Source organism: Phyllobates terribilis, unplaced genomic scaffold (genome assembly GCF_046119375.1).
Source record: "Phyllobates terribilis strain yellow unplaced genomic scaffold, ASM4611937v1 Scaffold_3__8_contigs__length_932513732, whole genome shotgun sequence".
NCBI classification, from domain to species: Eukaryota; Metazoa; Chordata; class Amphibia; order Anura; family Dendrobatidae; genus Phyllobates; species Phyllobates terribilis.
Genome location: NW_027362763.1, coordinates 741,905,309 through 741,930,683, shown reverse-complemented (window position 1 = coordinate 741,930,683; position 25,375 = coordinate 741,905,309). Strand labels below are relative to the sequence as shown.

At 41.3% G+C, this 25,375-nt stretch overlaps 1 protein-coding gene across 3 annotated transcripts in view; it reads left to right on the top strand.

Moving 5' to 3' along the window:
* WDPCP (WD repeat containing planar cell polarity effector) overlaps positions 1 to 25,375 on the top strand; it is a 420,756-nt gene that overhangs the window by 155,953 nt on the left and 239,428 nt on the right. For all 3 annotated transcript variants that reach the window (XM_073672146.1, XM_073672144.1, XM_073672145.1), the window contains exons 9-10: positions 13,921 to 14,112; positions 18,894 to 19,503. In XM_073672146.1, the coding sequence (XP_073528247.1) occupies positions 13,921 to 14,112; positions 18,894 to 19,503 (802 nt within the window). The remainder of the gene's footprint in view (positions 1 to 13,920; positions 14,113 to 18,893; positions 19,504 to 25,375) is intronic.

Genomic DNA, 25,375 nt, shown 5'->3' with positions numbered 1-25,375 from the left:
AGGCCTTAAAACTGTTACCAACCTGCCTCTTGTGCCTGGCGTCGATCTCTGACGGCACAGAGTGGTCACAGATTGCTCCTGCTGACAATTCAGCGGCTTCTCCGCCCCCATTATAGAGCAGCTCAGAAGAGGAAGAGCTGCTCTGTTTACATTGAGCAGCTGAATCGAGGGCGGAGAAGTCGATGACCGCTCTGTGCTGGTGCTCGGCAGAACAGGCAGGTAGTTAGAAACTACCTGCCTGTTAGTTTTTAGACCCATAGTAAAGCAAAAAAATAGTCCCGGACAAACCCTTTAAGAGCAAAACTTTTTAGAAAGTCGGAAAAGCATTAGACTATGCATTTTGCAAATATTTGTGACTTTTTTTTGCCAGTGTTCTTTAAAAGAAGAGTATGACAAATATGCCCCACAGTTGTGTGTTTTTTGGTCAATTAAGAAGAATGGAGTCATGGGTTTACCACAATAGAGAGGAGTCAGAAGACCTCGCCGTCTGATTTCTCCTACTCCTGCACTGACTAGAAGCACTTCTCCTTCATATTAAATGGTGCGGGTTTCTTTTAGCAGTGCATGGGTTAATCTGCTCAGTTGTACGCTCCTGGAAGCTTTCCTGGGTGATGCTCTCAGCTGTTCACTGTTGGCCACTCTCCGCTCCTATATATAATTGCCTCTGGCAAGCAGTCATTGCCAGAGCTAGCTTCATTGCTGCATGGTTTCAGGAGTTGGTGGTTTGTTGTTGTTTGAGAAGCCATTTGGTAGATTTATCTGAGACTGTTGTGTGGTTTTGGTTGTGTGCAAATCCTCTCCTTCTCCTACTTTGGTTTTTCCCCCATCCTCCACTCCAGTGTTTTCCTCTGTTTTTTGGGTGTGCATATTTGTATGATTGGTAATTTCCTTTATCCCTGTTCTACCTTGTTAGACTGGTTGGTGTATTGCCATACACCACTAACCCCCTCTTCCCTGGGTGGGGGGAGGGAACAAGGTATGTGGCCCGACGTCTTCACCTTCAGAAGTAATCCGGGGAACAGGGAAGGCTAGAGTGCCCCTTAGCGTTAGAGACCGGGAAGGAGCCCCTGGTTCCGGGATACCCAACAACAGAGTTGTGACAAACAAATTCACCAATCCAGAAGAGTACATGACAACTAGAGACGGCCATAGTCGTAATGATAACATTTTAGAGGACTTATCTGGCGCCACTCACTTCTGCACTGGAGATAAGTGGTGCCGATGACGTTACAACAACGCACACTTGCTAAGACGTGTACACAATACCTGCTGGTCGTACACACGTATCTATAAATGGGGTTGTAACTTCATCAGCACGACTCCTCTCCATTGCAGAAGCGAGCGGCCCCAGATAAGCTCTTTGAGTGTTTTACAGTGTAGGCCCTGTCAACAAGTGGCATGCTGCCTATAGGTTGTAAGAGAGCAGCGTGGCACGGACATGTCTGCTTTTATGGTGTTTTTTTCACTTGCGGAGGGCACCACGCTGCCCAAATTGTGTGAAGCAAGGAAACCTATCAGAAATATATGGCTTATCTTTTAGGATAAAAACCAATTGAATGGAATTTTAGGAAATCACTTTACAGCACAACCCATGAGATTTTGACACTTCATGAAGAGCAAAATGAGTTAAAATATATCACATGGTGTAATAAAGAATACCTACTGCTAAAGCATTGCTCAGATATCACATTTTGAGCCTGTTTTTGCATACTTTTTTATTTCATCCAGCATATAATGAATGAAAGAAATAAGGAGTCTCATGAAACTTTCAATTTTATTTCTCCTTCCTTTTGGCTTAATTCTGGTTTTGGCTAAGAAAAACTGCATCAATATGCAAAATGTGAACTAGACCAAAGGCTTATGTGCTTTAGCTAACTTCTACCATGATTCATATTCTTCTATAATGGTTTGTTTCGAAGTATCAAGAAATATGTACTTCTGATGTATGCAGCCGGGTTTTCTTATGGGCACAGGTGTAAAAATGAGTCATAAGGACACTTTCGCTTTATAGTCATGGAGACACCTGTGCACAGATGAGGGGTTTAGTTTGGGAAATGAGTTGAGAGTCTCTATATTAACCTTTCCAGGGGTCTCTGGTGGCTTCCTTCAAGCCATTATTGATTTTCAAGCTGTGCACCATGAGAGCAGCACATGCTGTTTACCTTGCAGGAACAAAGGTCCTTCCCCAAGGGTATAAACTTCTAGGGGGTGTTGCAGTTGATCCTGGTTGGTCTATGGTGCTGATAAATCACATTATTAATTTTATTTATAATCATAGTGAAAACATATAAAAAAAATCTCTATAATAATAATTTAAATTAAGAAAAAAAAATAACCCTAAAGAAAGCAAATAATCAGATTTAGAAGGATTCTTGGCTATCACTTAAAGCACTCCACAATGAATAATTGAGACCTAAAAGTATCAATTTGAAATGAGCGCAGGACAAAATATATTAAATAAGGTATTGAAATAATCTTTATTATAACGTTAAAATTTAATGTTATACTAAAGATTATTTTGATCCCTTATTTATTATATTTTTTGTCCTCCTAATAAAGATTATTTTGATCCCTTATTTATTATATTTTTTGTCCTCCTAATAAAGATTATTTTGATACCTTAGTTGATGTAGATATATTTTGTCCTGCACTCATTTCTTTGGGCTTGTAAGACATCAAACAGACGCGGTAGCCACTGACATATCTGCCTGGTGTCGGGACTTGTCTAATCTCTAGGCTCCACCTATCCTGATTTTCACACATAGTCTAAAATATCCAACAAAATCTTCACCTGTTTGCAATCCCCGTACAAGCAGGCTGCTCTGCCGAATGAGTCTCACCAACACATTTCCCCCCCTCCAACAGGATTACATGAAGATTAGAGCAAAGAACAATATTGGTAGTCACTTTGTGAAATGGATTTTGGTTTTGTAGGAGAGCAAGCTTTATTTATGTAAAAGAACCGTAATATATGCAGGAATACTTGAATAAAATTAGTTTTTTTATATACAATGGGTCAAATTGGGCTGACTGACGTTCATTTATTAGGCTAAGTTCACACATTGCGTTTTTTCAGCGGTTTTTTTTCTGCAGTTAAACCTGATATCTTGGCAGGAAAGAAGCTGCATCAAAAATGCAGGTTTTGGTGCTGTTTTTGGTGCTTTTTGCAGGATCCCAAAGTTCAGCTTTGCTTCCATCACAGAAGCATGAACAAAGGTCACCAATGCAAGACATGTGTGAAGCCATATTAACCAGAATTACAAATGTAACAGTGGGGGGAGGTAAATTGTTCAGTAATAGTTTACCTAAGACACTGGCAGTGCATTGAGTTTGTATGACACTATTTACTTTCACACTATGGTCTGCCATTGAATTGCTCAGGGCATTGTTCAATTTTACACCTCCATGGACCACAGGTATTGTTCAATCTCACACCTAGCTCAGTCAATGTTTACACTGTACACATCACTAATTTCATTAAACTCTCCTAATACAAACTACCATCTAAGTGACAAAGATAAGATGGTAAAATCACAAAAATAAATGTGTTTCACATACTGTTGTACTTGCTTATTTTCACTAAAAACACAGCAAAACCTGACAATTATGTTCACACTAGGCGTTTTTTCAGCGTTTTTTCACTACCCATTACTTTCAATGGGTGAAAAACGCTGAAAAAAACGCTGAAAGAAGTGACGTGCTCTATTTTAGAAAAAATCATGCAAAGCTCAAAATCCTGATTAAAAAAAAAACAAGATGTGTGCATGAGATTTCTGGAATCTCATAGACTTTGCTGGTAACGTAAAACGCAGCTGAAAATTTGCATAAAAAACGCTGAAAAAAACAAGATGTGTGAACATAGCTTTAAAGGGGTTTCTGACCCCACGCCTCTGTTCGATCTCTTTTCCCTCTTTGAGGGCTTACAGTTTATAAGAGCTGCCTACCTAATGATGGCTTTCTACATTGGCAAATCCTCATCAAGCGATAAATGTCTTAACTCCTTAACGTGATATTACACTGGACACTAGCATCAAGGAACCTAAGGAACAATCAAAGCAGCGGCAGGCATAAACAGAAGAACATTATATGGGCCCTTTTATGTGTCTTTGACCAAAGTGGCGTGCTGCTTTGAAGGCAGAAGTGGGCCACCTTACCTCTTAGACCCCAGTGTGGCTGCACAGGTTGTACCAGTGGTTTGTCTGCCCCTAAATCAAAGTGTTATTTATTTCCTGGACAAAAATGGCAAATTTTTGGCGGATGCAATAAATGCCCAATAGAACTACTGCATTGTGATGAAAGCCGGCCGGTGGGTGCAGCTCTCTGGCGCCCCCTTACCTCTCAGGTCAGTCAAGGTACTGCACCTAGAGAAAGTAGTGCCAGGTAGCTGCAACCAGCGCAGGGAACACGGTAGTGTGTTATCCCTTCAACGTCACTAAACCGTAACGTCACTACACAGCACAACTCGCTAGCGCCCTCTTAGCCTCAGGTCAGTCAAGGAACTGCACCTAGGATAAGCGGTCGCCAGGGAGACTGTCCTGTAACCTACTGGGTATCGGGGCCCTCTGTAGTGAGGGCGGTATATATATCTTCCTTGGCCGCGCCAGGAATATATATATCTGAACCTCCGACCGTCACTACCAGCCTTCCCCAATCCCCAGTTGGTATGCTGCCACCAGTCCCTATTTTAGATATACGCCCAGTCCGTGAATGGGCCTATATCGGGTCAGGAACCAACCCTGGGTAGCGTTTTGGCTTGAGCCGAGCTCACACGGACGTGCGTTCGTTATGCAGAATAAAAGGCAGGCCCACAATTACTTGAGGTAATTGATTATAATAATACACTAGATACACGATATACAACTAAATATACACAGGTATAAGGTCAGGCTAAACTATACAACAATGGAATACAACACACAGAATCACCACAGCATATCAGTTACCGGTTTCTTGATTTTCTTGTGACGCAGGGAGAGGATTCTGCGATCGCAGGCACGGTTCTTTGTTACAGGCTGAGGCCTACCACCGCATGGTCAAACTGCTCCTCCCCTTGGTGGCCTCAGCTGGTGCTCAGATGTTCAGCACACCACTCTTGGGTCAAGACTGACTTGTCTCTTGTCTGTCCTGCTATCTTACCTGCCCCGTCCCGCCCACTGCTGGTGAGGTCAGCTGGCTCAGTCTCCACCCTCAGGTCTAACTTCGATCAGAAGCCCAAATTCTATGGAACCCAATAACTTCTTCTGGGATGGTCTCATGATACCCCCAGGGGTTCCCATGGATTCGGGCCGCCGTAACCGACCTTTTGATATCAATTATGATACCATACGGTCCTCAGGAATGGCTCCGCGCTATATCTTGGCTTCCAGAGCACGTACAAACGTCTACCGCGGAGGCTTGTGTGCGCAATGGCTCCGGGACGCCGTGATATTTTTTTATTGGCCCATCCCACGCAACATGCGTGTACTATTCATGTTTCTATATCTTATGCCTCCATGCTTGTGACAGACAAAGAAACTAGTCCTATGGGACAAATGGTCAGGTACAGATAGACGAAGCACCCCCCCCCCTGCTGGCTGTGTTTCCTCTCGAAGTCTTTGAAGCTCCTAGCATTCAAGTGTTAAGTAGGCTTCTTATCTTACAGGAGCCTGGATGGGGGGAAACTATCTAGTTGACGTTTTAACAGAAGGTCCCAAGGGTGGGGGCTGCTGAAGTGTGGCCATCCCTGGATATGATTTATCATTACCAAGATGGCGGCTACAGGTTCATCACATGCATGAAAACCTGTATCTATCTTGAGAACAATACCCAGTTGAGCACGTCCAGGTATGGAAAGGTGCCGGCACATGATCCGTTTATATCCATTCGATTAATGTCCTTTACAGTCATGGCCGATAGTGTTGGTACCTTTTGAAATTGTTCCAGAAAATGAAATTTTTCTCCCAGAAAGTTATTGCAGTTACACATGTTTTGTTATGCACATGTTTATTTCCTTTGTGTGTATTGGAACAACACAAAAAAAGCACAGAAAAAAGGGCAAATTGAACATCATTTAATACAAAATCCCAAAAATGGGCTGGACAAAATTGTTGGCACCTTTCCAAAATTGTGGGTACCAACTTTGTTTCAAACATGTGATGCTCGTTCAAACTCACCTCTGGTAAGTAACAGGTGTGGGCAATATGAAAATCACACCTGAAACCACTCTTGTTTTGCAAACTGCTCCAGGTCTCTCATATGTGAATGTGCCTTTTCCCAACAGCAATTTTAAGATCTCTCCACAGGTGATCAATGGGGATTTAGACCTGGACTCGTTGCTGGCCACTTCAAAAAGCACCCAGAAATAGATGGTAACAAAGCGCTGGAGAGTTCTGAAGTATGCTTGGGGTCATTGTCCTGCTGGAAGTCCTATGACCTAGGATGCAAACCCAGCTTTCTGACACTGGGCACTACATTGCAACCCAATATCCGTTGATAATCTTCAGATTTCATGATGCCTTGTACATGCAGCAGAACAGCCCCAAAATATCTTTGAACCTCCACCATATTTGACTGTAGGTACGGTGTTCTTTTCTTTGTGGGCCTCATTCCATTTTCGGTAAACAGTATGATGTGCTTTACCAAAAAGCTTTATCTTGGTCTCATCTGTCCACGAGACACTTTCCCAGAAGGATTTTGGCTTACTCACATACATTTTGGCAAACTGCAGTCTAGCTTTTTTATGTCTCTGTGTCAGCAGTGGGGTCCTCCTGGGTCTCCTGCCATAGCGTTTCTATTCATTCAAATATCAACGGATAGTTCGTGCTGACCCTAATGGCGCTAGAGATCAAGTCCACTTCCTCTCTAAAAAGGCAATATGCATATATAATGGATTGATAAACTTGGCTGCCAATACTTAATCAGTAGTATACTTTAAAATCTGTTCACCTTGACAGTATGTGTAATTTTAGATAGATAAGTCCTAAGTACTTAATGGTTTGGATTTCCAAGTTTACGTTAGGAGTGTCCAGAATTTTGAGGATCCAAGCACCTGATGATTGTCTTTTGAATATCACAAAGGAAAGGGAAAAGTCTTTTGATTCTGAAATGAAATATTCTGAAATGTTTTTTTTTTTCTCCTTTTCAGACTAATTTATATCAGCCCTATAGTGATGAAAACCTGATTACCTGGCAGCAGTCCAGGCCAGCAGTACTTGCTCCAGTACTGTATGTGCTCTTCAGGGTGTAGCCTCCCTTGCCCGGTAGGGTGATTGTCTCATACCATTGATTGGTTTGGTGTTTGAGCCTGTGAAGTGTGTCCAGCTGCACAGACGCCCATCCTTCATGTAAAGCACAGTAGTTAAGTTTCATGCTGACTGTCTCATCCTTTGTATTCCGCAAATAAGGTCAGCAACAGCGCGGCCATGCAAATGAGAATTCTTATCATTCGTATCAAGACGTCAGGAGGATTATCTAAGCATTAACCTTGATTTTAATGGCATTGGTTGAGTGGCAAAAATCACAATTTGGATGAGTCTGATTATTTACTAAATACAATACATAAATGCAAGGGGTTTTTAACACCCATTGCACTCTGGTATTATCGCATTACTTCCATCCTTTGTTGCCTTGCAGACAGGAATATGAAAGCAATCTGTCCTGTAGTGAGACTGGCTCCAGAAGCATTTCTCTGATAAGAAGACCCCCTGCCCTTTGCTAGTGTCTGGTCCAGTAGGCTTAGCCATGCGCTTAATCCCCAGAAAGTGGTTCGATTATTGCTGACCAGCAATGGCAAAATATGTGTGTTTTTATTTATTTATTTATTTATTTTTCAAGCTATCAACCTTCTTTTAATTCCTTAAGCAGAAATGCAGTGCAATCTATATTTCCTTGGCATGTGTCACGCAGATGGTGCAGAGCTCATGTTTTCAAATAACCATGCTCAAAAATAACATAGTTTGAATAATAAATTCAGCAAATCCGTTCCTGAGAAATAGAAGCACAATTCTCCAGAGCTGCATAAACTTTTACGCATGAAGCTGTATCTCATCCACATTATGCAGAAAGAATAGATTTTGCTACAAAGTGGATATTTGTGCCTTGTAGTCTTTAATTTTTGGAGAAACCAGAAAGAAGGTAATGCTCAATTTTACATAGTGAAACTTTTTTTTTTTTTTTTTTAATTATTTGGTGATCTATAGGAAACTATTTTTTTTTCCTTCGGTCTCATCTTATTGCTTGACATTTAAAACAAGCAGATACAAATCCTTCATGTAGGCCGTCGCTGTCAGGCAACCATGACTCTACATTTTAGTATTGATTGGAGTCGTTGAAGTAAATTCCTTTTTTAAGTTAATCCTCATCCCTTCCCACGACAGGAGAATGCGTGTGTCTGTGCATCTATGCGGATGTTCGACACAGCCACCATGAACGCAACGAAAAAGAAAAAAAAAAACACTTTATTTTGCCGAGATTTTATATGCAAAGTCATTTTATTTTGTAATGGGTTCTGGTTTGGATCCTCACCATGTTACACCTTTTGCTAAAATATGTATAACTATTATGCTGCTGGTGAAAATGAATTCTATTTTCAGTGTGCGGCTTTTTGGTCATCTTATCTGCTAGTTCATCTTTTAGCTCAAGGGGATCACAATGTAGAGATGTTAGTCACTACTTGAAGGGGTTGGAAGGATGGAAATCGATATTTAAGTTATCAAAGAATGGTATCTTTTAAAAGATATGGACACCTTCGGGGGCAATTTGTTTTTTGTTTTTATTTTACTAAATTTTTAAGTAAAAATCATTTCTGCAGCGGAGTTAAATAAAAATTGGAATTGAACAGTTGAAATGAATTGTTTAGCTTGTACACCCTGTATGAACTTAGCTGTATTAGCTGGATGCAGAATGAGTTAACAGTGACTCCTTCAGTGAGCTTGTCCTGATGGGTTTGTAATACGGATCTCTCTCTTTTTTTTTTTTTTAACTTTTCCCTTAGCTGATATATGACCACATCAAAATTGAACATTCACGCAGTGATCACGATGCATGACAGTGAGGTGGGTTACAAGATTAGACTCTGTGGTCAGTGAGGCAAGACGTGATGTCATTTGAGTGACAGGTATAGACAGGGGGTCATAATGGTGTAGAAGGGGCATCACACAGGAAATAACTGCAATATATTGCATGGCATGTTCTGTTACAAAAGTCCTTCTTTATCATGGAACTGAGGGGTTGGCCTCTACTTTACAAGTCCCTTTTATGTGAATTAACTGCCATAGATGAGCTCTTTTGTAAAGATCTTGCATTCTCAAATCTTTCTGTAACCTGAGTTGCTCTTCTGGTCACATGGTCTCTGTCTGAGAATCTACTGCTTCCTGTAATGACATGTAAAAATCTTCATGAGATCTGGGCTCTGGAAACTGACAGGTGCTCCCTCCACAGCTCGCCTGGAGACACAGCACTTCCTGTAGACACCGCTCTGCCGCTCTCCCTGCAGATGCCGCTCTCCCTGCAGATGCCGCTCTCCCTGCAGATGCCGCTCTCCCTGCAGACGCCGCTCTCCCTGCAGACGCCGCTCTCCCTGCAGACGCCGCTCTCCCTGCAGACGCCGCTCTCCCTGCAGACGCCGCTCTCCCTGCAGACGCCGCACTCCCTGCAGACGCCGCTCTCCCTGCAGACGCCGCTCTCCCTGCAGACGCCGCTCTCCCTGCAGACGCCGCTCTCCCTGCAGACGCCGCTCTCCCTGCAGACGCCGCTTTCCCTGCAGGCGACGCTCTCCCTGCAGATGCCGCTCTCCCTGCAGATGCCGCTCTCCCTGCAGATGCCGCTCTCCCTGCAGACGCCGCTCTCCCTGCAGACACCTCTCCGCCGCTCTCCCTGCAGACGCCGCTCTCCCTGCAGACGCCGCTTTCCCTGCAGGCGACGCTCTCCCTGCAGATGCCGCACTCCCTGCAGACGCCGCTCTCCCTGCAGACGCCGCTCTCCCTGCAGACGCCGCTTTCCCTGCAGGCAACGCTCTCCCTGCAGATGCCGCACTCTCTGCAGACGCCGCTCTCCCTGCAGACACCTCTCCGCCGCTCTCCCTGCGGACGCCGCTCTCCCTGCAGACACCTCTCCGCCGCTCTCCCTGCAGACGCCTCTCCGCCGCTCTCCCTGCAGATGCCGCTCTCCCCGCCGAGTTCGCTCTCCCCACAGATGCCGCTCTCCCCGCCAAGTTCGCTCTCCCCGCAGATGCCGTTCTCCCTGCAGACTCCTCTCTCCCCGCAGACTCCTCTCTCCCCGCAGACTCCTCTCTCCCCGCAGACTCCTCTCTCCCCGCAGACTCCTCTCTCCCCGCAGACACTGCTCTCCCTGTAGACGCTGCTCTCCCTGCACACGCTGCTCTCCTTGCAGACACAGCTCTCCCTTGTATCCGTATATGTACTGTACAACAAGTTTTCTATAGATGTACACTGAGTGCTCTGTGCCCTATGTGATGTATATTGTATTCCCTTTATTATATGAGTGCATTCATATCTCTCTCCCCAGCAATCCATTCATCAGCTAGTGAGAGGGTGGGGGGGTTAATCTTTATTATCAAGCCTGGTGTTCTGGTTCTTTGTGCAGTGGTTCTATTCTCTATAACAGTATCCTGTACAGGAGATGGTGCTGGGGCTGTGACGCTGAGGGAGGAGTGGTAGGTGTTTAGGATCAGTTACAGGTCTGTGCTCACTGCTGGCTTGCAGTACAAGGGCTGATGGGAAATGTAGTCAGAAGGAAGCAGAGGATTATGAAGAAGAAGTGATGGCTGTGACAGCACAGCCGGTGCCCGGGCACAGGGAGTAAAGTACAAAGGCAGAAAATAACATGAAACTGGCAGAAAAGGTACATGAGGTTCTTTAGGGACATTATCCTTTAAAACTATTTTTATGGCAAAAACAGTAACTGAGTTAGGGAAGTGGACAATCTCCTTAATATTAATCTTTCTTCCAGGGCAACTATATTTTGCAGTTACTATAAATGTTGTCAGGTAGGAAAAATATAATAGTAGTCTCATGTAAAAGGGGGGTGTTACAAATTATCTATTAGTGCTATCTGTAACAAGTATGAATAGGGGCCTAATATGCACAAGAATTAAAGCTTATTTTATGGGCATGTAGTTTATAGTAACTTATTATATATGTTTTACGAAGATACTAATCTGTTTAAGCTTTGTATTTGTGATGGATTTGTTACACTTTTCCATAAACCATGATGAGCTATAAGTTACCTGTTAATGTATCATGTAGTACGTGATTTATTGACGTATGATCAATATCGGTAATTTCATTTCAATAAAAAGTGCAATCACAAGATAAAACACCATACCCCCTCATCTCTGTATCACCTCTGTGTTGTCCCAGGACCCCACTCCACAGAATAGGACCGGACATGACGCACAGATGGAGGCACGGATAAGAGCTGAATGAGCTGTTGGTACAACCTCTTGGTTACCACAGGCAATGTGGATCTCAGCCCCTCACTAAATGCCCGATCATCACTATAAATGCAAAATCCCTTTAACATCCCCATTGGTTTCAAGAAACATCAGCTAACCTCTATTCTATCAGGTTTTCATTATCTTTGCAGACAGAATAGTGCAGCCTCTTACTCTGTTCTACCAAGTAAAAAGAGTTAAAAAAAAAGGTTTCTGCATGTGACAGTTGTGGCTGATATCACACCAGTGATGGCAGTGGCGGTTTACATGGTGCAGAGCTGATATAATTAATTGCATGATGAGGTACCGATTTTCCTTGCTGTTATTTGGATTCTTACAAGCAGGGGTGTAACTATAATAGGTGCAGAGGTTACAATCGCTCCTAGGGGCCCCAAAAGTCCCTTTTGGCCCGTATGAAAAGACCATTTCTATTAAAGACTTGCAATAGTTGGGGGCCCCGTTGAAGTGTTTGCATTGGGGCCCACAAGCTTCAAGTTACTCCACTGCTTACAAGTAGATATCTCTGGGAAACAGTATGTAAAATAGAAGAAGGGAAGCTGTCTGTCCAGTGCCACTGAGAGGTAGCTACCGTCAGGCTTGATTAGCGCACGTGCACACGTTGAAAAATTGCAGCAGATTTTTCTGCATCAAAAAATTAGAATGTTGGCAGGAAAAACGCTGCGTAATATATGCTTGTTTTTGACTCGTTTTTACATATGCTTTTGATGTTTTTTTTCTTGCATTTTTTTCCTATTCATTTGTATGGGTGGAAAAAAACGCAGAAAGAATTGCCAAACTGCAGATTAAAGAAAAAAAAACATTTTGGTTCAAATCCGCAAGGAAAAAATATGCAGCAAATGACTTCAGAAATCTTATTCACTTTTCTGCTACTGTAAAGTGCAGAATTTTTACCCGTGACAAATGCGTGGAAACATTAATTTGTCAAATATGCTTAGTTTTTAAAGCTTTATAATAGATCTGAGCTTAATCTACAAGGTAGCTGTCTATAGGTGCTGCTAGGGTGCAATTTTCTCTTCCTTCTGGATGAGAATGTCCATTTCACGGTGTCCATGAAAAATGTAAGCCTGAAATACAAGTTTAAAGAATACTTCCTGTTTTAACTTTTTTTCTCGCATAAATCAATAGTACACATGAAAATAAGAATCTTTGTAATATATTTTATTAGAAAAATCAGCTTCTTTCTCCTCCTGGACTAAACTTTCATCCTCAAAATTCTCCATTCACTGGTAAAATCTGTCTTCAGTGAATACAGATTTTCCCATTACTGAATTAGGAGATGACAGTTCGTGCTCATAAAGTTCTGAGTAATGGGAAAATCTGTCTTCACTGAATACTGGTTTTACCCATGAATTGAAAGTAGAAGATTAATTTAGGAGATGAAAGAAGCAAATGTATCGGATTAAAATTTATGACAAAGTTACTTATTTTCATGTGCACTATTAATTCATGAAAAAAAAAATTAAACAACAGTTACCCTTTAAATATATATTATTTAGCTGCAATCTTACATACAGTTGTAGATAGCTTTTTCTAAAAGCATAAACGTTATTTTTACTTCATAAATCAATAGTGCACGTGAAAATTAGAAACTTTGTAATATATCTTATTAGAGAAATCAGTTTCTTTCTCCTGGACTGGAATGATTTTTTACTCTCTATTAATAAGTAAAATCTGTCTTCAGCGAAGACAAATTTTACCCAAGAATTGAGAATTTTGAGAATAAGTGATCAGTCCAGGAGGAGAAAGAATCAGAATAAGATATATTAAAAAGTTTCTTATTTTCATGTGTACTATTGATTTATGAAAAAAAATAAAATAAAACTATTTATTCTTTATGACTTCTTAATACCGCTATTAGGTGTGTGAAGAAATTAAAACAACTGGTGACCGCAGTGTTTCCGCTATGGCAGTTACTCTTTCAATACGCCATTCCCATCAATAAGATAAGATAAATGGTCTATTAACCCGATTGTCCAATTGCTTCCAATCTACTGGGTATTCAAATTCTATTGAGATCCTTTTCCCAATTGTCAGCCAGTATAAATGGGCCCTTAGTCTAAAGTTGACAAAAATGGACAAGTTTAATCATAATGTATACTTGTAGTCAACCGGTGGCACATTGTCACTATCTGGAAAGAAGACAACATGTGTGACCGTCCTTTGCCTACTGTCATTGAATATGTATGGCCATGTAATTGCCAGCAAGGACTAAATCGCATATGTCTGCGTAATGATTGTTCTCCAGACATTCGGTCAACGATTTTCAACTATTACCTTTCTTCAATCTCCTCTGTGGAGTTACTGTATTATATGTTTGGCCACATTTCATTAGATAGTGAAAATTAGATTCTACTAGGAAAATTGCTAATTTATATTGTAATTTATGCAAAGTTCAATGTGATTTTTGGAATTTAATGTATTGGACATTACCAGCCTTTAGACTTTTCGTATTCTCTTTTCCCCTGTAGATCACTTATATTGATATTCCGGGACCAAAGGTTCGGCACCTCAATCGTCGTCTTGCAGTAAATTGTGTACAGGATCTTGCCATTTGTTGGTGGCAAGTACCTGATGATGATGTCTGTCCTTGGACTCCAATGTCTAGTGACAAAGACCGGGCGAACATAGTCCTATTAGGCTGTTCTAATAACAGACTGGAGGTAAGATAACCTTGCCAAACACAAAATTACCGTACATCATGATTTTTTAAGACTTCTCTATGTCTACATATTGATAACTGTGACACAACCAATTTTTTTCTTTCTCCAATTTTGCATACCAAGTGTTCTATGAACTCAGAGCTCATTCCTATCTGGATAACGGGCATTGATGTGTGCCTGGAATTTTAGGAAGGAAACAGATTTACCCTACATTTTGGGCAACAAAGAACCTATAAATACAATATTTATTACTCTTGAATACCAGCTTCCACCACACATTCAAATGTTGTAAGAAGATCGTCCAAAATTACAAAAAAAACGGAACTATTTTTGGGAAAACTTTACAACCTAGTTTGAAAAACTTCCTTGACAGCTGGATACCAGATTATCATTTATTCTGCTCTTTGATTTATTAGGTTATTACTTTGACTTCCAGAATTAATAAACAGAAACGGTGGGTTCGGCTCATACAGAATTGTATTGCAGTACAATGAAAGGTGCAATTAAGTGTTACAGACCTGTGTGATTTAAGATGTGTCTCTCGTAAAAAAAAAAAAAAGAATAAATTGGCTTACAGCCATCAAATTCATAAATTCTCAGTCTTTCGAGCCCTATATGATTTATTTTCATTACAACTTTCATTGGAACAACACTCCCTAATGTCTTAATACATCAAAAAAGGCTAATATGTGTGTTACCATTGTACTGTTGAAAAGCACAGTGTCGTTCTTTGCAACGTGAGCCTTATCCTGTGGCAGAATCCCAAGGAAGAGGTAATTAAAATAAAATGATTAAATCACTATTTCCCAAATTGAGTCCTTTGTGATTTCTAACATCTCAACTGGCCACTGCTGTAAATTTCTAATATAATTCCTTTCCCGTTGCTTGGGGATTTAGCACATTTGTTTCCTAATAATTGCAATTAAAATAACACTAACAATATTGTCTACCCCTCAGTGCATAAAGTACTACATGTGCTTATCAAGTAAACAGGCACTATTACTGATCGAAAAAAACGATGAGAATTTAATAAGCTAGCTCAAACTTATCTTCTTTATTGAAAAATCTGATTGGTGCCGAACATTTTTGCAAAAATTTACAATGATAAATCTGCACCAGTTTATGAAAATTTACCTTCAGATTTTACCTGCAGAATAGAGCTAAGTGCCAAAAGTTAAACCAAAAACTCACTATACCCAACTCCTCTAGTTTCTCCATGTGATCACATCTCTGGTCCCCTGCTGACCTCTTTGTCATAGGACAAGACATCATTGCAGGAGGCTCAGCAGGGAAAACCAAGTAAGGCAATGTTCACACGTCCAGTAATCAACAGTTAGAACAGATCTCGCAGTAATCCATGAACAAAAAAGTTGTGCAGACACAACTTTTTTTGTCCAGCTAAGAAAAACTGATTTCAACTGGACCCTTTTCTTTAACATTAAAGTCTATGGAAAAGAGATCAGTTAATAGCCATTAGTTTTTCGAAAAGGATTCGTCTTTTTACTTACTGGATCAGTTTCAAATGAAAGAAAAGTGGATGGCTATTCTATTTAATGGATCCATTTTCCATAGATTTGAATGTTAAAAAAAACAGATCCAGTTGAATTTTTTTTATTTTTTTTAGTTGGACAAAAAAGTCTTAACTTTTTCGTTAACAGATTGCTGCTGGATCCTTTCTAACTGATGATTACCGGACATGTGAACGTAGCCTAAGAGAAAGCAGCCAGAGACCAGGTGAAAGACCCTCAGAATTGGTACGGGAAATTAATGTAGTCATGCTTTTTGTCCATTTTCAAACTTTGAGAAAAGTTAGGGGTTTTTGGTTTGTTTGTTTTTTATTACATTTTCAAATTTCTAACAGTAGGGAGGGGAAAGAATCGAGGCTGGGAAACAATCTTGGATACGCAGGGCTATCAAATATACGAGGGTTCAAAAAGAAAGATCATCAATGGACAGTCATCTTGAAACAATAAACTCAAGAATGAGTAAAGTGAAGAAAGTAAGAAAAAAAATGAAGAGGTCTTATATTCAAAAGTGTAAAATTGGAGGGAGAGGAGTAAAAGGGGCTGCGCCATATGGGGGCAACAGCCAACCTCAGACCAGAGAAACAGAAAAATGTATGCCTGGCCTGCCATGAGTGCTTAATGTTCAGTATAGTCTTGATATGTGATCCTGTAGTGCCATGTTCGCAGCAAGTATTTATGATAATTTGTCACTTTTAATGAGTAAGGGTTCTTTTATTAGGATTTATGACATTTTCTGCAAGTCTGTAGTAACATACAGCAAAGTCCACAATAACTGGATTTTATTGACTTCCCCATTCAGTTCCATTTACAACAAACCTGTGACCATTCCACATACAGTGGGTACAGAAAGTATTCAGATGCCTTTAAATTTTTCACTCTTTGTTTCATTGCAGCCATTTGGTAAATTCTAAAAAGTTCATTTTTTTTCTCATTAAAGTACACTCTGCACCCCATCTTGACTGCAAAAATTTCTACATTTCTGTTTTTTTTTTCAAATTTATTAAAAAAGAAAAACTGAAATATCCCATGGTCATAAGTATTCAGACCCTTTGCTCATTATTGAGTAGAAGCACCCTTTTGAGCTAGTACAGCCATGAGTCTTCTTGGGAATGATGCAATATGTTTTTCACACCTGGATTTGGGGATCCTCTGCCATTCTTCCTTGTAGATCCTCTCCAGTTCTGTCAGGTTGGATGGTGAACATTGGTGGACAGCCATTTTCAGGTCTCTCCAAAGATGCTCAATTGGGTTTAGGTCAGGGCTCTGGCTGGGCCAGTCAAGAATGGTCACAGAGTTGTTCTGAAGCCACTCCTTTGTTATTTTAGCTGTGTGCTTAGGGTCATTGTCTTGTTGGAAGGTGAACCTTCGGCAAAGTCTGAGGTCCAGAGCGCACTGTAAGAGGTTTTCATCCAGGATATCTCTGTACTTGGCCACATTAATGTTTCCTTCAATTGCAACCAGTCGTCCTGTCCCTGCAGCGGAAAAACACCCCCTTAGCATGATGCTGCCACCACCATGTTTCACTGTTGGGATTGTATTGGCAGGTGATGAGCAAGTGCCTGGTTTTCTCCACACATACCGCTTAGAATTATCACCAAAAAGTTCTATCTTCATCTCATCAGACCAGAGAATCTTGTTTCTTATAGTCTGGGAATCTTTCATGTGTTTTTGAGCAAACTCTATGCGGGCTTTCATATGTCTTGCACTGAGGAGAGGCTTCCGTCGGGCCACTCTGCCATAAAGGCCCGACTGGTGGAAGGCTGCAGTGATAGTTGACTTTGTGGAACTTTCTCCCATCTTCCTTGTGCATCTCTGGAGTTCAGCCACAGTGATCTTGGGGTTCTTCTTTACCTCTCTCAAAAAGGCTCTTCTCCCTCGATTGCTCAGTTTGGCTGGACGGCCAGGTCTTGGAAGACTTCTGGTGGTCCCAAACTTCTTCCATTTAAGGATTATGGAGGCCACTGTGCTCTTAGGAACCTTGAGTAATGCAGAAATTATTTTGTAACCTTGCCCAGATCTGTGCCTTGCTACAATTCTGTCTCTGAGCTCCTTGGGCAGTTCCTTTGAGCTCATGATTCTCATTTGGTCTGACATGCACTGTGAGCTGTGAGGTCTTATATAGACAGGTGTGTGCCTTTCCAAATCAAGTCCTATCAGTTTAATTAAACACAGCTGGACTCCAATGAAGGAGTAGAACCATCTCAAGGAGGATCACAAGGAAATGGACAGCATGTGACTTAAATATGAGTGTCTGAGCCAGCTTTTCTTTTTTTTCAGTTTTTCTTTTTTTTAATAAATTTGCAAAAATTTCTACATTTCAGTTTTTTTCCAGTCAAGATGGGGTGCAGAGTGTACTTTAATGAGAAAAAAAATAAACTTTTTAGAATTTACCAAATGGCTGCAATGAAACAAAGAGTGAAAAATTTATAGGGGTCTGAATCCTTTCCGTACCCACTGTAAATTGACATTTTTTAAAAATCGACACTGCAGGTCAATTTACTCACAGAAGTCAAAATTTCATTAAGTTTGCTGCGACCGGACTCCACAGCAGATTTTTCTACACAAATTTGGATGAAAAATGTTGCTAATTTTCAGTATTATGCCCTTATAGAAAGTTCTGCCAAGTAGTGCTGCTAATGGTAATTTCTCCACTCATATTTTTTTTTTGTAAAGTAGTACGTGTGATTCATTTAGCAGTGTACTGACAATGTGCCGCATGTTTTCTAACTATGTATGTTTACCTATCATTATGCAGCTGGGGTTTAACATTTATGCCCATGTCAAAACCGGTTGTTTCGGCATTGGGTACTAAAAGAATTTGTGTATTATGAGATGTGTCCAGAAGGTGATACCAGCAGCACTGGACTCAGATGATGAAGCCGAGGACAGTACACCTTGCTCCGCTGTGCATATACAGTAAAATAAGGAGTACGGTCCTTGGATTCATCTGCTCAATGTGCATGCACTCGCTGACAATGGCGTCCTCTCCTGAATAATGTATAAGTCTTTAAACTACCTAATGCCGATTTTTACATGGACATGATTGAAACAGTTAACCCCAACTAAAAAATGGCTTGCTTGGGGTTTAGAGACGCCAAATTATTGTTGTTGTTGTTATTATTATTCACATTTTTGATTTGTATATTGTAATTTTCTATGGGTCTATATACAGTATATGTATTTGCTGACACAATATATCAGCATGGATTGACTCTTGGTTGCAATATTTAGTTTCCATCTGCTTTTTCTTCTTAGGTACTGAGTTACATCTGCACCGAGGGAGATATGCTGGACGCTAGCTTTAGTATTACTCAGCCTTACCAGGTACATACAGTAGAGCACTCAGTGAGCTCGGACAAGGAACCTATGGCTGACAGCTGCATCTATGAATGTGCAAGAAACAAAGTGCAGTGTGTTTCAGTCACTAAAATCCCCCTCAATTCCCGAGCCATAAGCTGTGACAGGAACAAGGCTGAGGACCGGCTTCTTCTTGGCTGTGAAGATTCTTCGGTCATTCTTTACGAATCTCATCGCAGAGTGACTCTTCTGGCCCAGGCTGATCTTGTGCCCTCATTAGTCCAGTGGCATCCTGCTGGATGTATTTTTGTGGTGAGCAACAATCAAGGAGAGGTTCAAATATTTGACATGGCACTGTCACCCATTAAAGTCCAGCTTGTTGCTGAAAACATTGCCCCAACATCCACCCTGCAATGCAATAAACAGTTTGAGGTGTCCAGCAGCCTGGTGGACATCAAGTGGACTTACCCTCATACAGCAGCTCAGTGCTCTGAAAGTGCTGACATATATAACCTTCTGTTTCTGAGATTTCACGGGGGACCTTTAGGAGTTCTGCAGTTCAAGCTTGGTAAGACATTAGATTATAAATATAATGTGTCTAACTTTAGTTGCACTGAGAGTTTCCTATGAAAGGGTACTTTGGATATGGCTCATTATTGGCTGCTTACCTTCTCTTGTCGTGATATATAATCTCACATTAACTAATGCAGTCTATGGCAGTAGTTGTGTTATATACATGAAGAGATTAAAAAAATCTTGGAAGTAATATATTATTTAGTAATGAAAGGTACTGTTGTCTGGTGAAAACCTCATATTACATATCCTCAGTATAGACAAGAAGAACAGGCTTCCTATGAAATATTGCATGCACACAACCTGGCAGACCACAGTCCTCAATGTCCGTAAATGCAGGAAGAGGACAAGAATGAAGCAGCAATCTAATTGATGTATCCAAAAAATTAATTCAGATCCAATATGCAACATTCTGGCTAAATTTCAGTACATGCTTGATGAAGGCTTTATTCTTTTCGTTTCCTATGCACAGTATAGGTGAGAACTTGCTGATCGGTGGAGGTTCAGCCATCAGCAGAACGGGGAACATATATCCCTGTTAGAATGGTAGTAGCAGGGCACATCTGTGACCAGCGCTCCATTCATTCCTTATAGAGCATCTTTTTACGGCAACCCCATAAACAATGAACGGAGCAGCTGTTGGGCGTCTGACCTCCATACATTCTCTATAGAGCGGCTTTTTCCAGCAGCCCCATAGACAATGAAAGGAGCAGCTGTTGGGCATCCGACATCCATTCATTTCCTATAGAGCGGCTTTTTCCTTCAGTCCCATAGAGAATGAAAGGAGCAGCTGTTGGGCGTCCGACCTGCCACCCCATTTTATAATATCTGTAAAAGTTCCTAGTTGAGGATAAAAATCTCTCGATGTGCCGATTGCTGTGGGTCCCAACGGTGGGCCACCCAACGATCAGCAAGTTATCACCTATCCTGTGAATACGTGATAACTTGTTTTCACTGAACGTCCCCTTTAATGCTGGGTTCACATCTGCTTTTGAGGCTCCTTTAGGCTTTTCTTTTCTGTCATGTAACAAATATATCAAAGAATTGAATTTCTTTCATCTTCCCCTAAACTGGAACAGAAACCCACAATACTGATGCCACTGCTTAATTTTTAAAGGTGCCGCTGACCGCAGAGGGGGCTGTGACTCTGCCCATGCCGATCGACTCTGCAATCACCACTGGTGGTGTATCCGGAGGCAGAGGGCCACCTATAAGACTAATGATACTGATGTGGATTCTCATGGTCCTGCTGTTCATCTCTAATGACCATCAGGCAGACATGTTGAGCAGCCAGTGAGGGCACCAGGCGCTCTAAAGGAATGCCCATTTGTGACTGTCATTGGCAGTTATTGCATATCTCATACTACAGAGGTGCAGTGCTATAAATGGTGTTCACTTTCATTGTCTCCTGCTCATTCTGCTGACTAACCCTTGGATGCTATTTTGGATTTGACTGTTGGACCACCTGACAGCTATCCCTTCTAGGGATGAGCGGACCCATGGAATTTTGGGTTTGTCAGGTTCCAGGAGAAGTCCGTCTTCAGAGTTCAGTACAGGAGAACACTAGGTGTCCTGTACGAACCCCAAACTTTACAGTTCGGGTTCGCTCATCTCTATTCCCTACTAGACCTCACATATTTAAACTGGACTATCTCCACTCTGAAAAATAAAATTTTGGAGGAAAAAAATATCAGATTTATTTTGTCAGTATTAAACACATTTTATTTTACATTTGTTACATAAAACCAAACAACCTACACATATTATTCATCCACATGACCGTAATAACCAGAATAAATAGCTCATCAGATTTAGTGTGAACATGGACAGGAAAAAAAACTAAACATAGACTAGAGTTGGTGCAAATCGATTCACCCGACTTGGTCCATCGGCCATGACAGTAATCTCTGGCCCATGGACGGCAGCTGTGAAAACTACCTCCCCATAGGTTTCTGTTTTGATTAGCTGGTCGGCGCCACCTCATCATTGCGGCATGACGCACATGTGACTTCTCACCACGCCGACTGATTAAAAGAAGAGCTGCCGATGTTATCAGGTAAGAGGTGGTTCTTACGGCTCCTGTCCAGCGGCAGCAGATTGCTGTCATGGAAGATGGACCAGATCATGTGAATCAAGCACTGAAAAATCATACTATTCTCTCGCATGAAACAAGGCCTTATACAGAAATATGGTAAAGATAGAATTTAAAAAAAAAGTTATGGCTGCTGAAATATGGTGACGCAAAAAAAAAAGTCTATCGTTAAAGAGGTTGTCCACTATTAGAGGTGCCGTTGACAGCGGAGAAGTCTGACTCTCCCTATGCCGCTCGACCGGGTACTGCACATCAGCCCCTTATTCAAGTCAATAGGGGGCGGATGTGCAGGCCCCAGCCTCGGCCACTATACAGTAGACGGAGTAGCTCCGCAACTGGGCACTTCTGGTAGCCGCCGGCACAGAGAACAGCTGATTGGCAGGGGTGCTGGGTATCCCGCCCCCACCGATCAGATATTGATGACCTATCCTGAGGATAGATCATCAATGGTAAAGTACTGGACAGCCTCTTTAAGGCTCTTTCAGGACAAGGCATTAAAGGGTTGAAAAATAAAATTGAAAACTACAATCATAAAAAGGGACTGGAAACCACTTTTTTGTGCTGCTTGTGGGAAGCTTGAACACTGTTTGTGTATTATGGTTTATCATGGTGATGGCAGGAACAGCAATTGTTATGCGATGAGTAGATGCTGAAGTACTATGGCAAAAGAGGACAAAACTGTTTTCTGATTCAGTCTTTCAGTGTTGTGTTATTTCACAGCTCCTTAAGTCAACAGGGAATTAGACATAGAAACAAGGCCAAAGGCCAAAAGTTCTGCAAGTTGGCAGCGACACTGACCAGCATCCGTCAGCCAAATGTACAGACGCACAACATCTGAACAAAAGCATTTCTTTACTACAGAACAAAAACTAACATCAGTGGGTGCCGCAAGTCGCTGTTCTACGTCGCTCTATAAACCCTTCGGACACTGATTCTAGATTGTTCATTGGTAAAAAAAAGCAATTGTAATACTTAAAGTAGCGCTCCAGTGATTTTGTTTCGACGTTTCCTGTCACTAGTCCCCCAATGTATACAGTTGAAACCAGAAGTTTCCATGCACTATATAAAAAGTCACATATGCATGTTTTTCTCAATATCTGACATGAAATCAGAATAAACCTTTCCCATTTTAGATCAGTCAGGATTAGGATTATTTTTTAATATTTGCAAAATGCCGGAATAATGAGACAGAGAGATTGTTTTAAGGCATTTATATTACTTACTGCAAAGTCAAAAGTTTACATACACTTAGATTACTTTGCCTTTAAACAATTCTAGACTGCCCATATGATGATGTCATGTGTTTGGAAGCTTCTGACACCTGTGGATGTATTTTAATGCACACCTGAAAAACACTGCTTCTTTGTATAGCATCATGGGAAAGTCTAAAGAAATCAGCCAATATATCAGGAAGAGAATTGGGGACTTGCACAAGTCTGGCTCATCCTTGGGTACAATTTCAAGATACCTGAAGGTGCCTCTTTCATCTGTGCAAACAATTATACGCAAGTACAAATACGATCGGAATGTCCAGCCATCATACCGCTCAGGAAGGAGACGGGTTCTATGTCCCAGAGATGACATGCTTTGGTCCGACATGTGCATATCAACCCAAAGACAAAAGCAAAAGACCTTGTGAAGATGACGGTGGAAGCTGGTAAGATTGTGTTAATATCAACAGTGAAATGAGTACTGTATCAACATGGGCTGAAAGGCCACTCTGCCAGGAAGAAGCCATTACTCCACAAGAAACATAAAAAAGCCAGATTAATGTTTGCAAATGCACACAGGAACAAAGACCATAATTTTTGGAGACATGTCCTGTGGTCTGATGAAACTAAAATGTAACTTTTTGGGCATAATGACCATCGTTCCGTTTGGAGGAAAAAGGGAGAAGCTTGGAAGCCTAAGAACACCATCCCAACTGTAAAACACGGGGGTAGCAGCATCATGTTGTGGGGTTGTTTTGCTGCAGGAGGGACTGGTGCACTTCACAAAATAGATGGCATCATGAGAAAAGAAGATTATGTGGCAATACTGAAGCAACATCTCAAGACATCAGCCAGGAAGTTAAATCTTGGGCGGAAATGGGTCTTCCAAATGGACAGTGACCCAAAGCATACTGCCATAATGGTAACAAAGTGGCTTAAGGATAACAAAGTCAATGTTTTGGAGTGGCCATCACAAAGCCCTGATCTCAATCCTATTGAAAATTTATGGGCAAAGCTGAAAAGGCAGGTGCGGGCAAGATGACCTACAAACCTGGATCAGTTACACAAGTTTTGTCAGGAGGAATGGGCCCAAATTCCGACCAACTATTGTGAGAAGCTTGTGGAAGGATATCCCAAACGTTTGACCCAAATCCTTAAGTTTAAGGGCAATGGTACCAAATACTAATGGAATGTATGTAAACTTTTGACTCTGCAGTAAGTAATAAAAATCCCTTAAAATATTCTCTCTCTCTCATTATTCTGGCATTTGGCAAATTTTAAACATTATGGTAACCTAATTGACCTAAACGGGAAAGGTTTATTCTGATTTCATGTCAGATATTGAGAAACACATGCATATGTGTCTTTTTATATAGTGTATGTAAGCTTCTGGTTTCAGCTGTATGTGCTACCATTCCCTATATGTTGTGTCTGACTCTAGCAGCACTGATGTGTCATTGTCAGACTGTGTTGGGGTGCAGGAACTATTGCAGATTACAGGTTTCAGCAGAATCATTAGCACTCAGACATTGGGAGAGAATAAACTGTTTTACTTAGTACATAACGGCATCTTCACAACACGAAGGCTTACTGGAGAGAACACACACAAACAAACCTGGTTGGTCTTACAATAGAGTATTGAGAGACCACAAGTAACAAAGCACCATCTGTTGTTTTCTCAACATAGTCCCCAAAACATAAGCCTGCAGCTGTTGCATATTTCAACAAGGACTCTGCACACTAATGATAATATCCACTTGTCCATAGATGTCAATTTGTTAATACATTTTCAGGAAGAAAAAATAGAGAAACGGCACAATCCTGACTTATAGAAACAGCTACAACATAGGGAGGTCTTCAGTTTTTGTTGATTGTTGTCACGTGAGCGCTGAAGCCAATGTCACGCGAGTGACGAGAAACCCTACATGACCATTGCTGGACCTATTAGATTAATCCTGTCTAGACCGTGGGCTGCATGAATCAGACACTGGCTGGGTGATTGCAGACAGGTATGTTGAACTCGGAAACGCTGCATACTTTGAAAAGACGTCCAGGGACTATGGGGCTGATTCAATAAGGTTTTCATGCCAGAATTCTGACGTAACTTAAGACCCCTTAATACGTCACATTATTTTGCACAATTTGGAAGGTTTCACAAATATATTGCGACTTTTGGCATTTTCATGCCAGTCCCAGCCATTATGGACATGATGTGGATGGGGTGTCAAATGTTGTCATGCTGCACTCACCGCTTAACGTTGCAACCAATTCATTAACGTTGCGCCTAATTCATTAAGTGGTGTGCGCCTTTATGAATTTGACACATAGTACTCCAGCGAGCCCTTCATTAGGACACCAGTGTTAAAGAATCGGCTCCTTAGTGTCTCGGCTCACTTCTCCGACGCGTTTCCCATCCAAATTCTTTATGATCACATTTCCTGTACAGGTCACAGTATGCAACACACATGAAATTGTATCTATGGCTTAGATTTGGGTACCCCTTCTCTGTCTACCCTTTGTCCTTGGTTTGCCAATGGTAGAATTTTAACATTACATGTATTGAA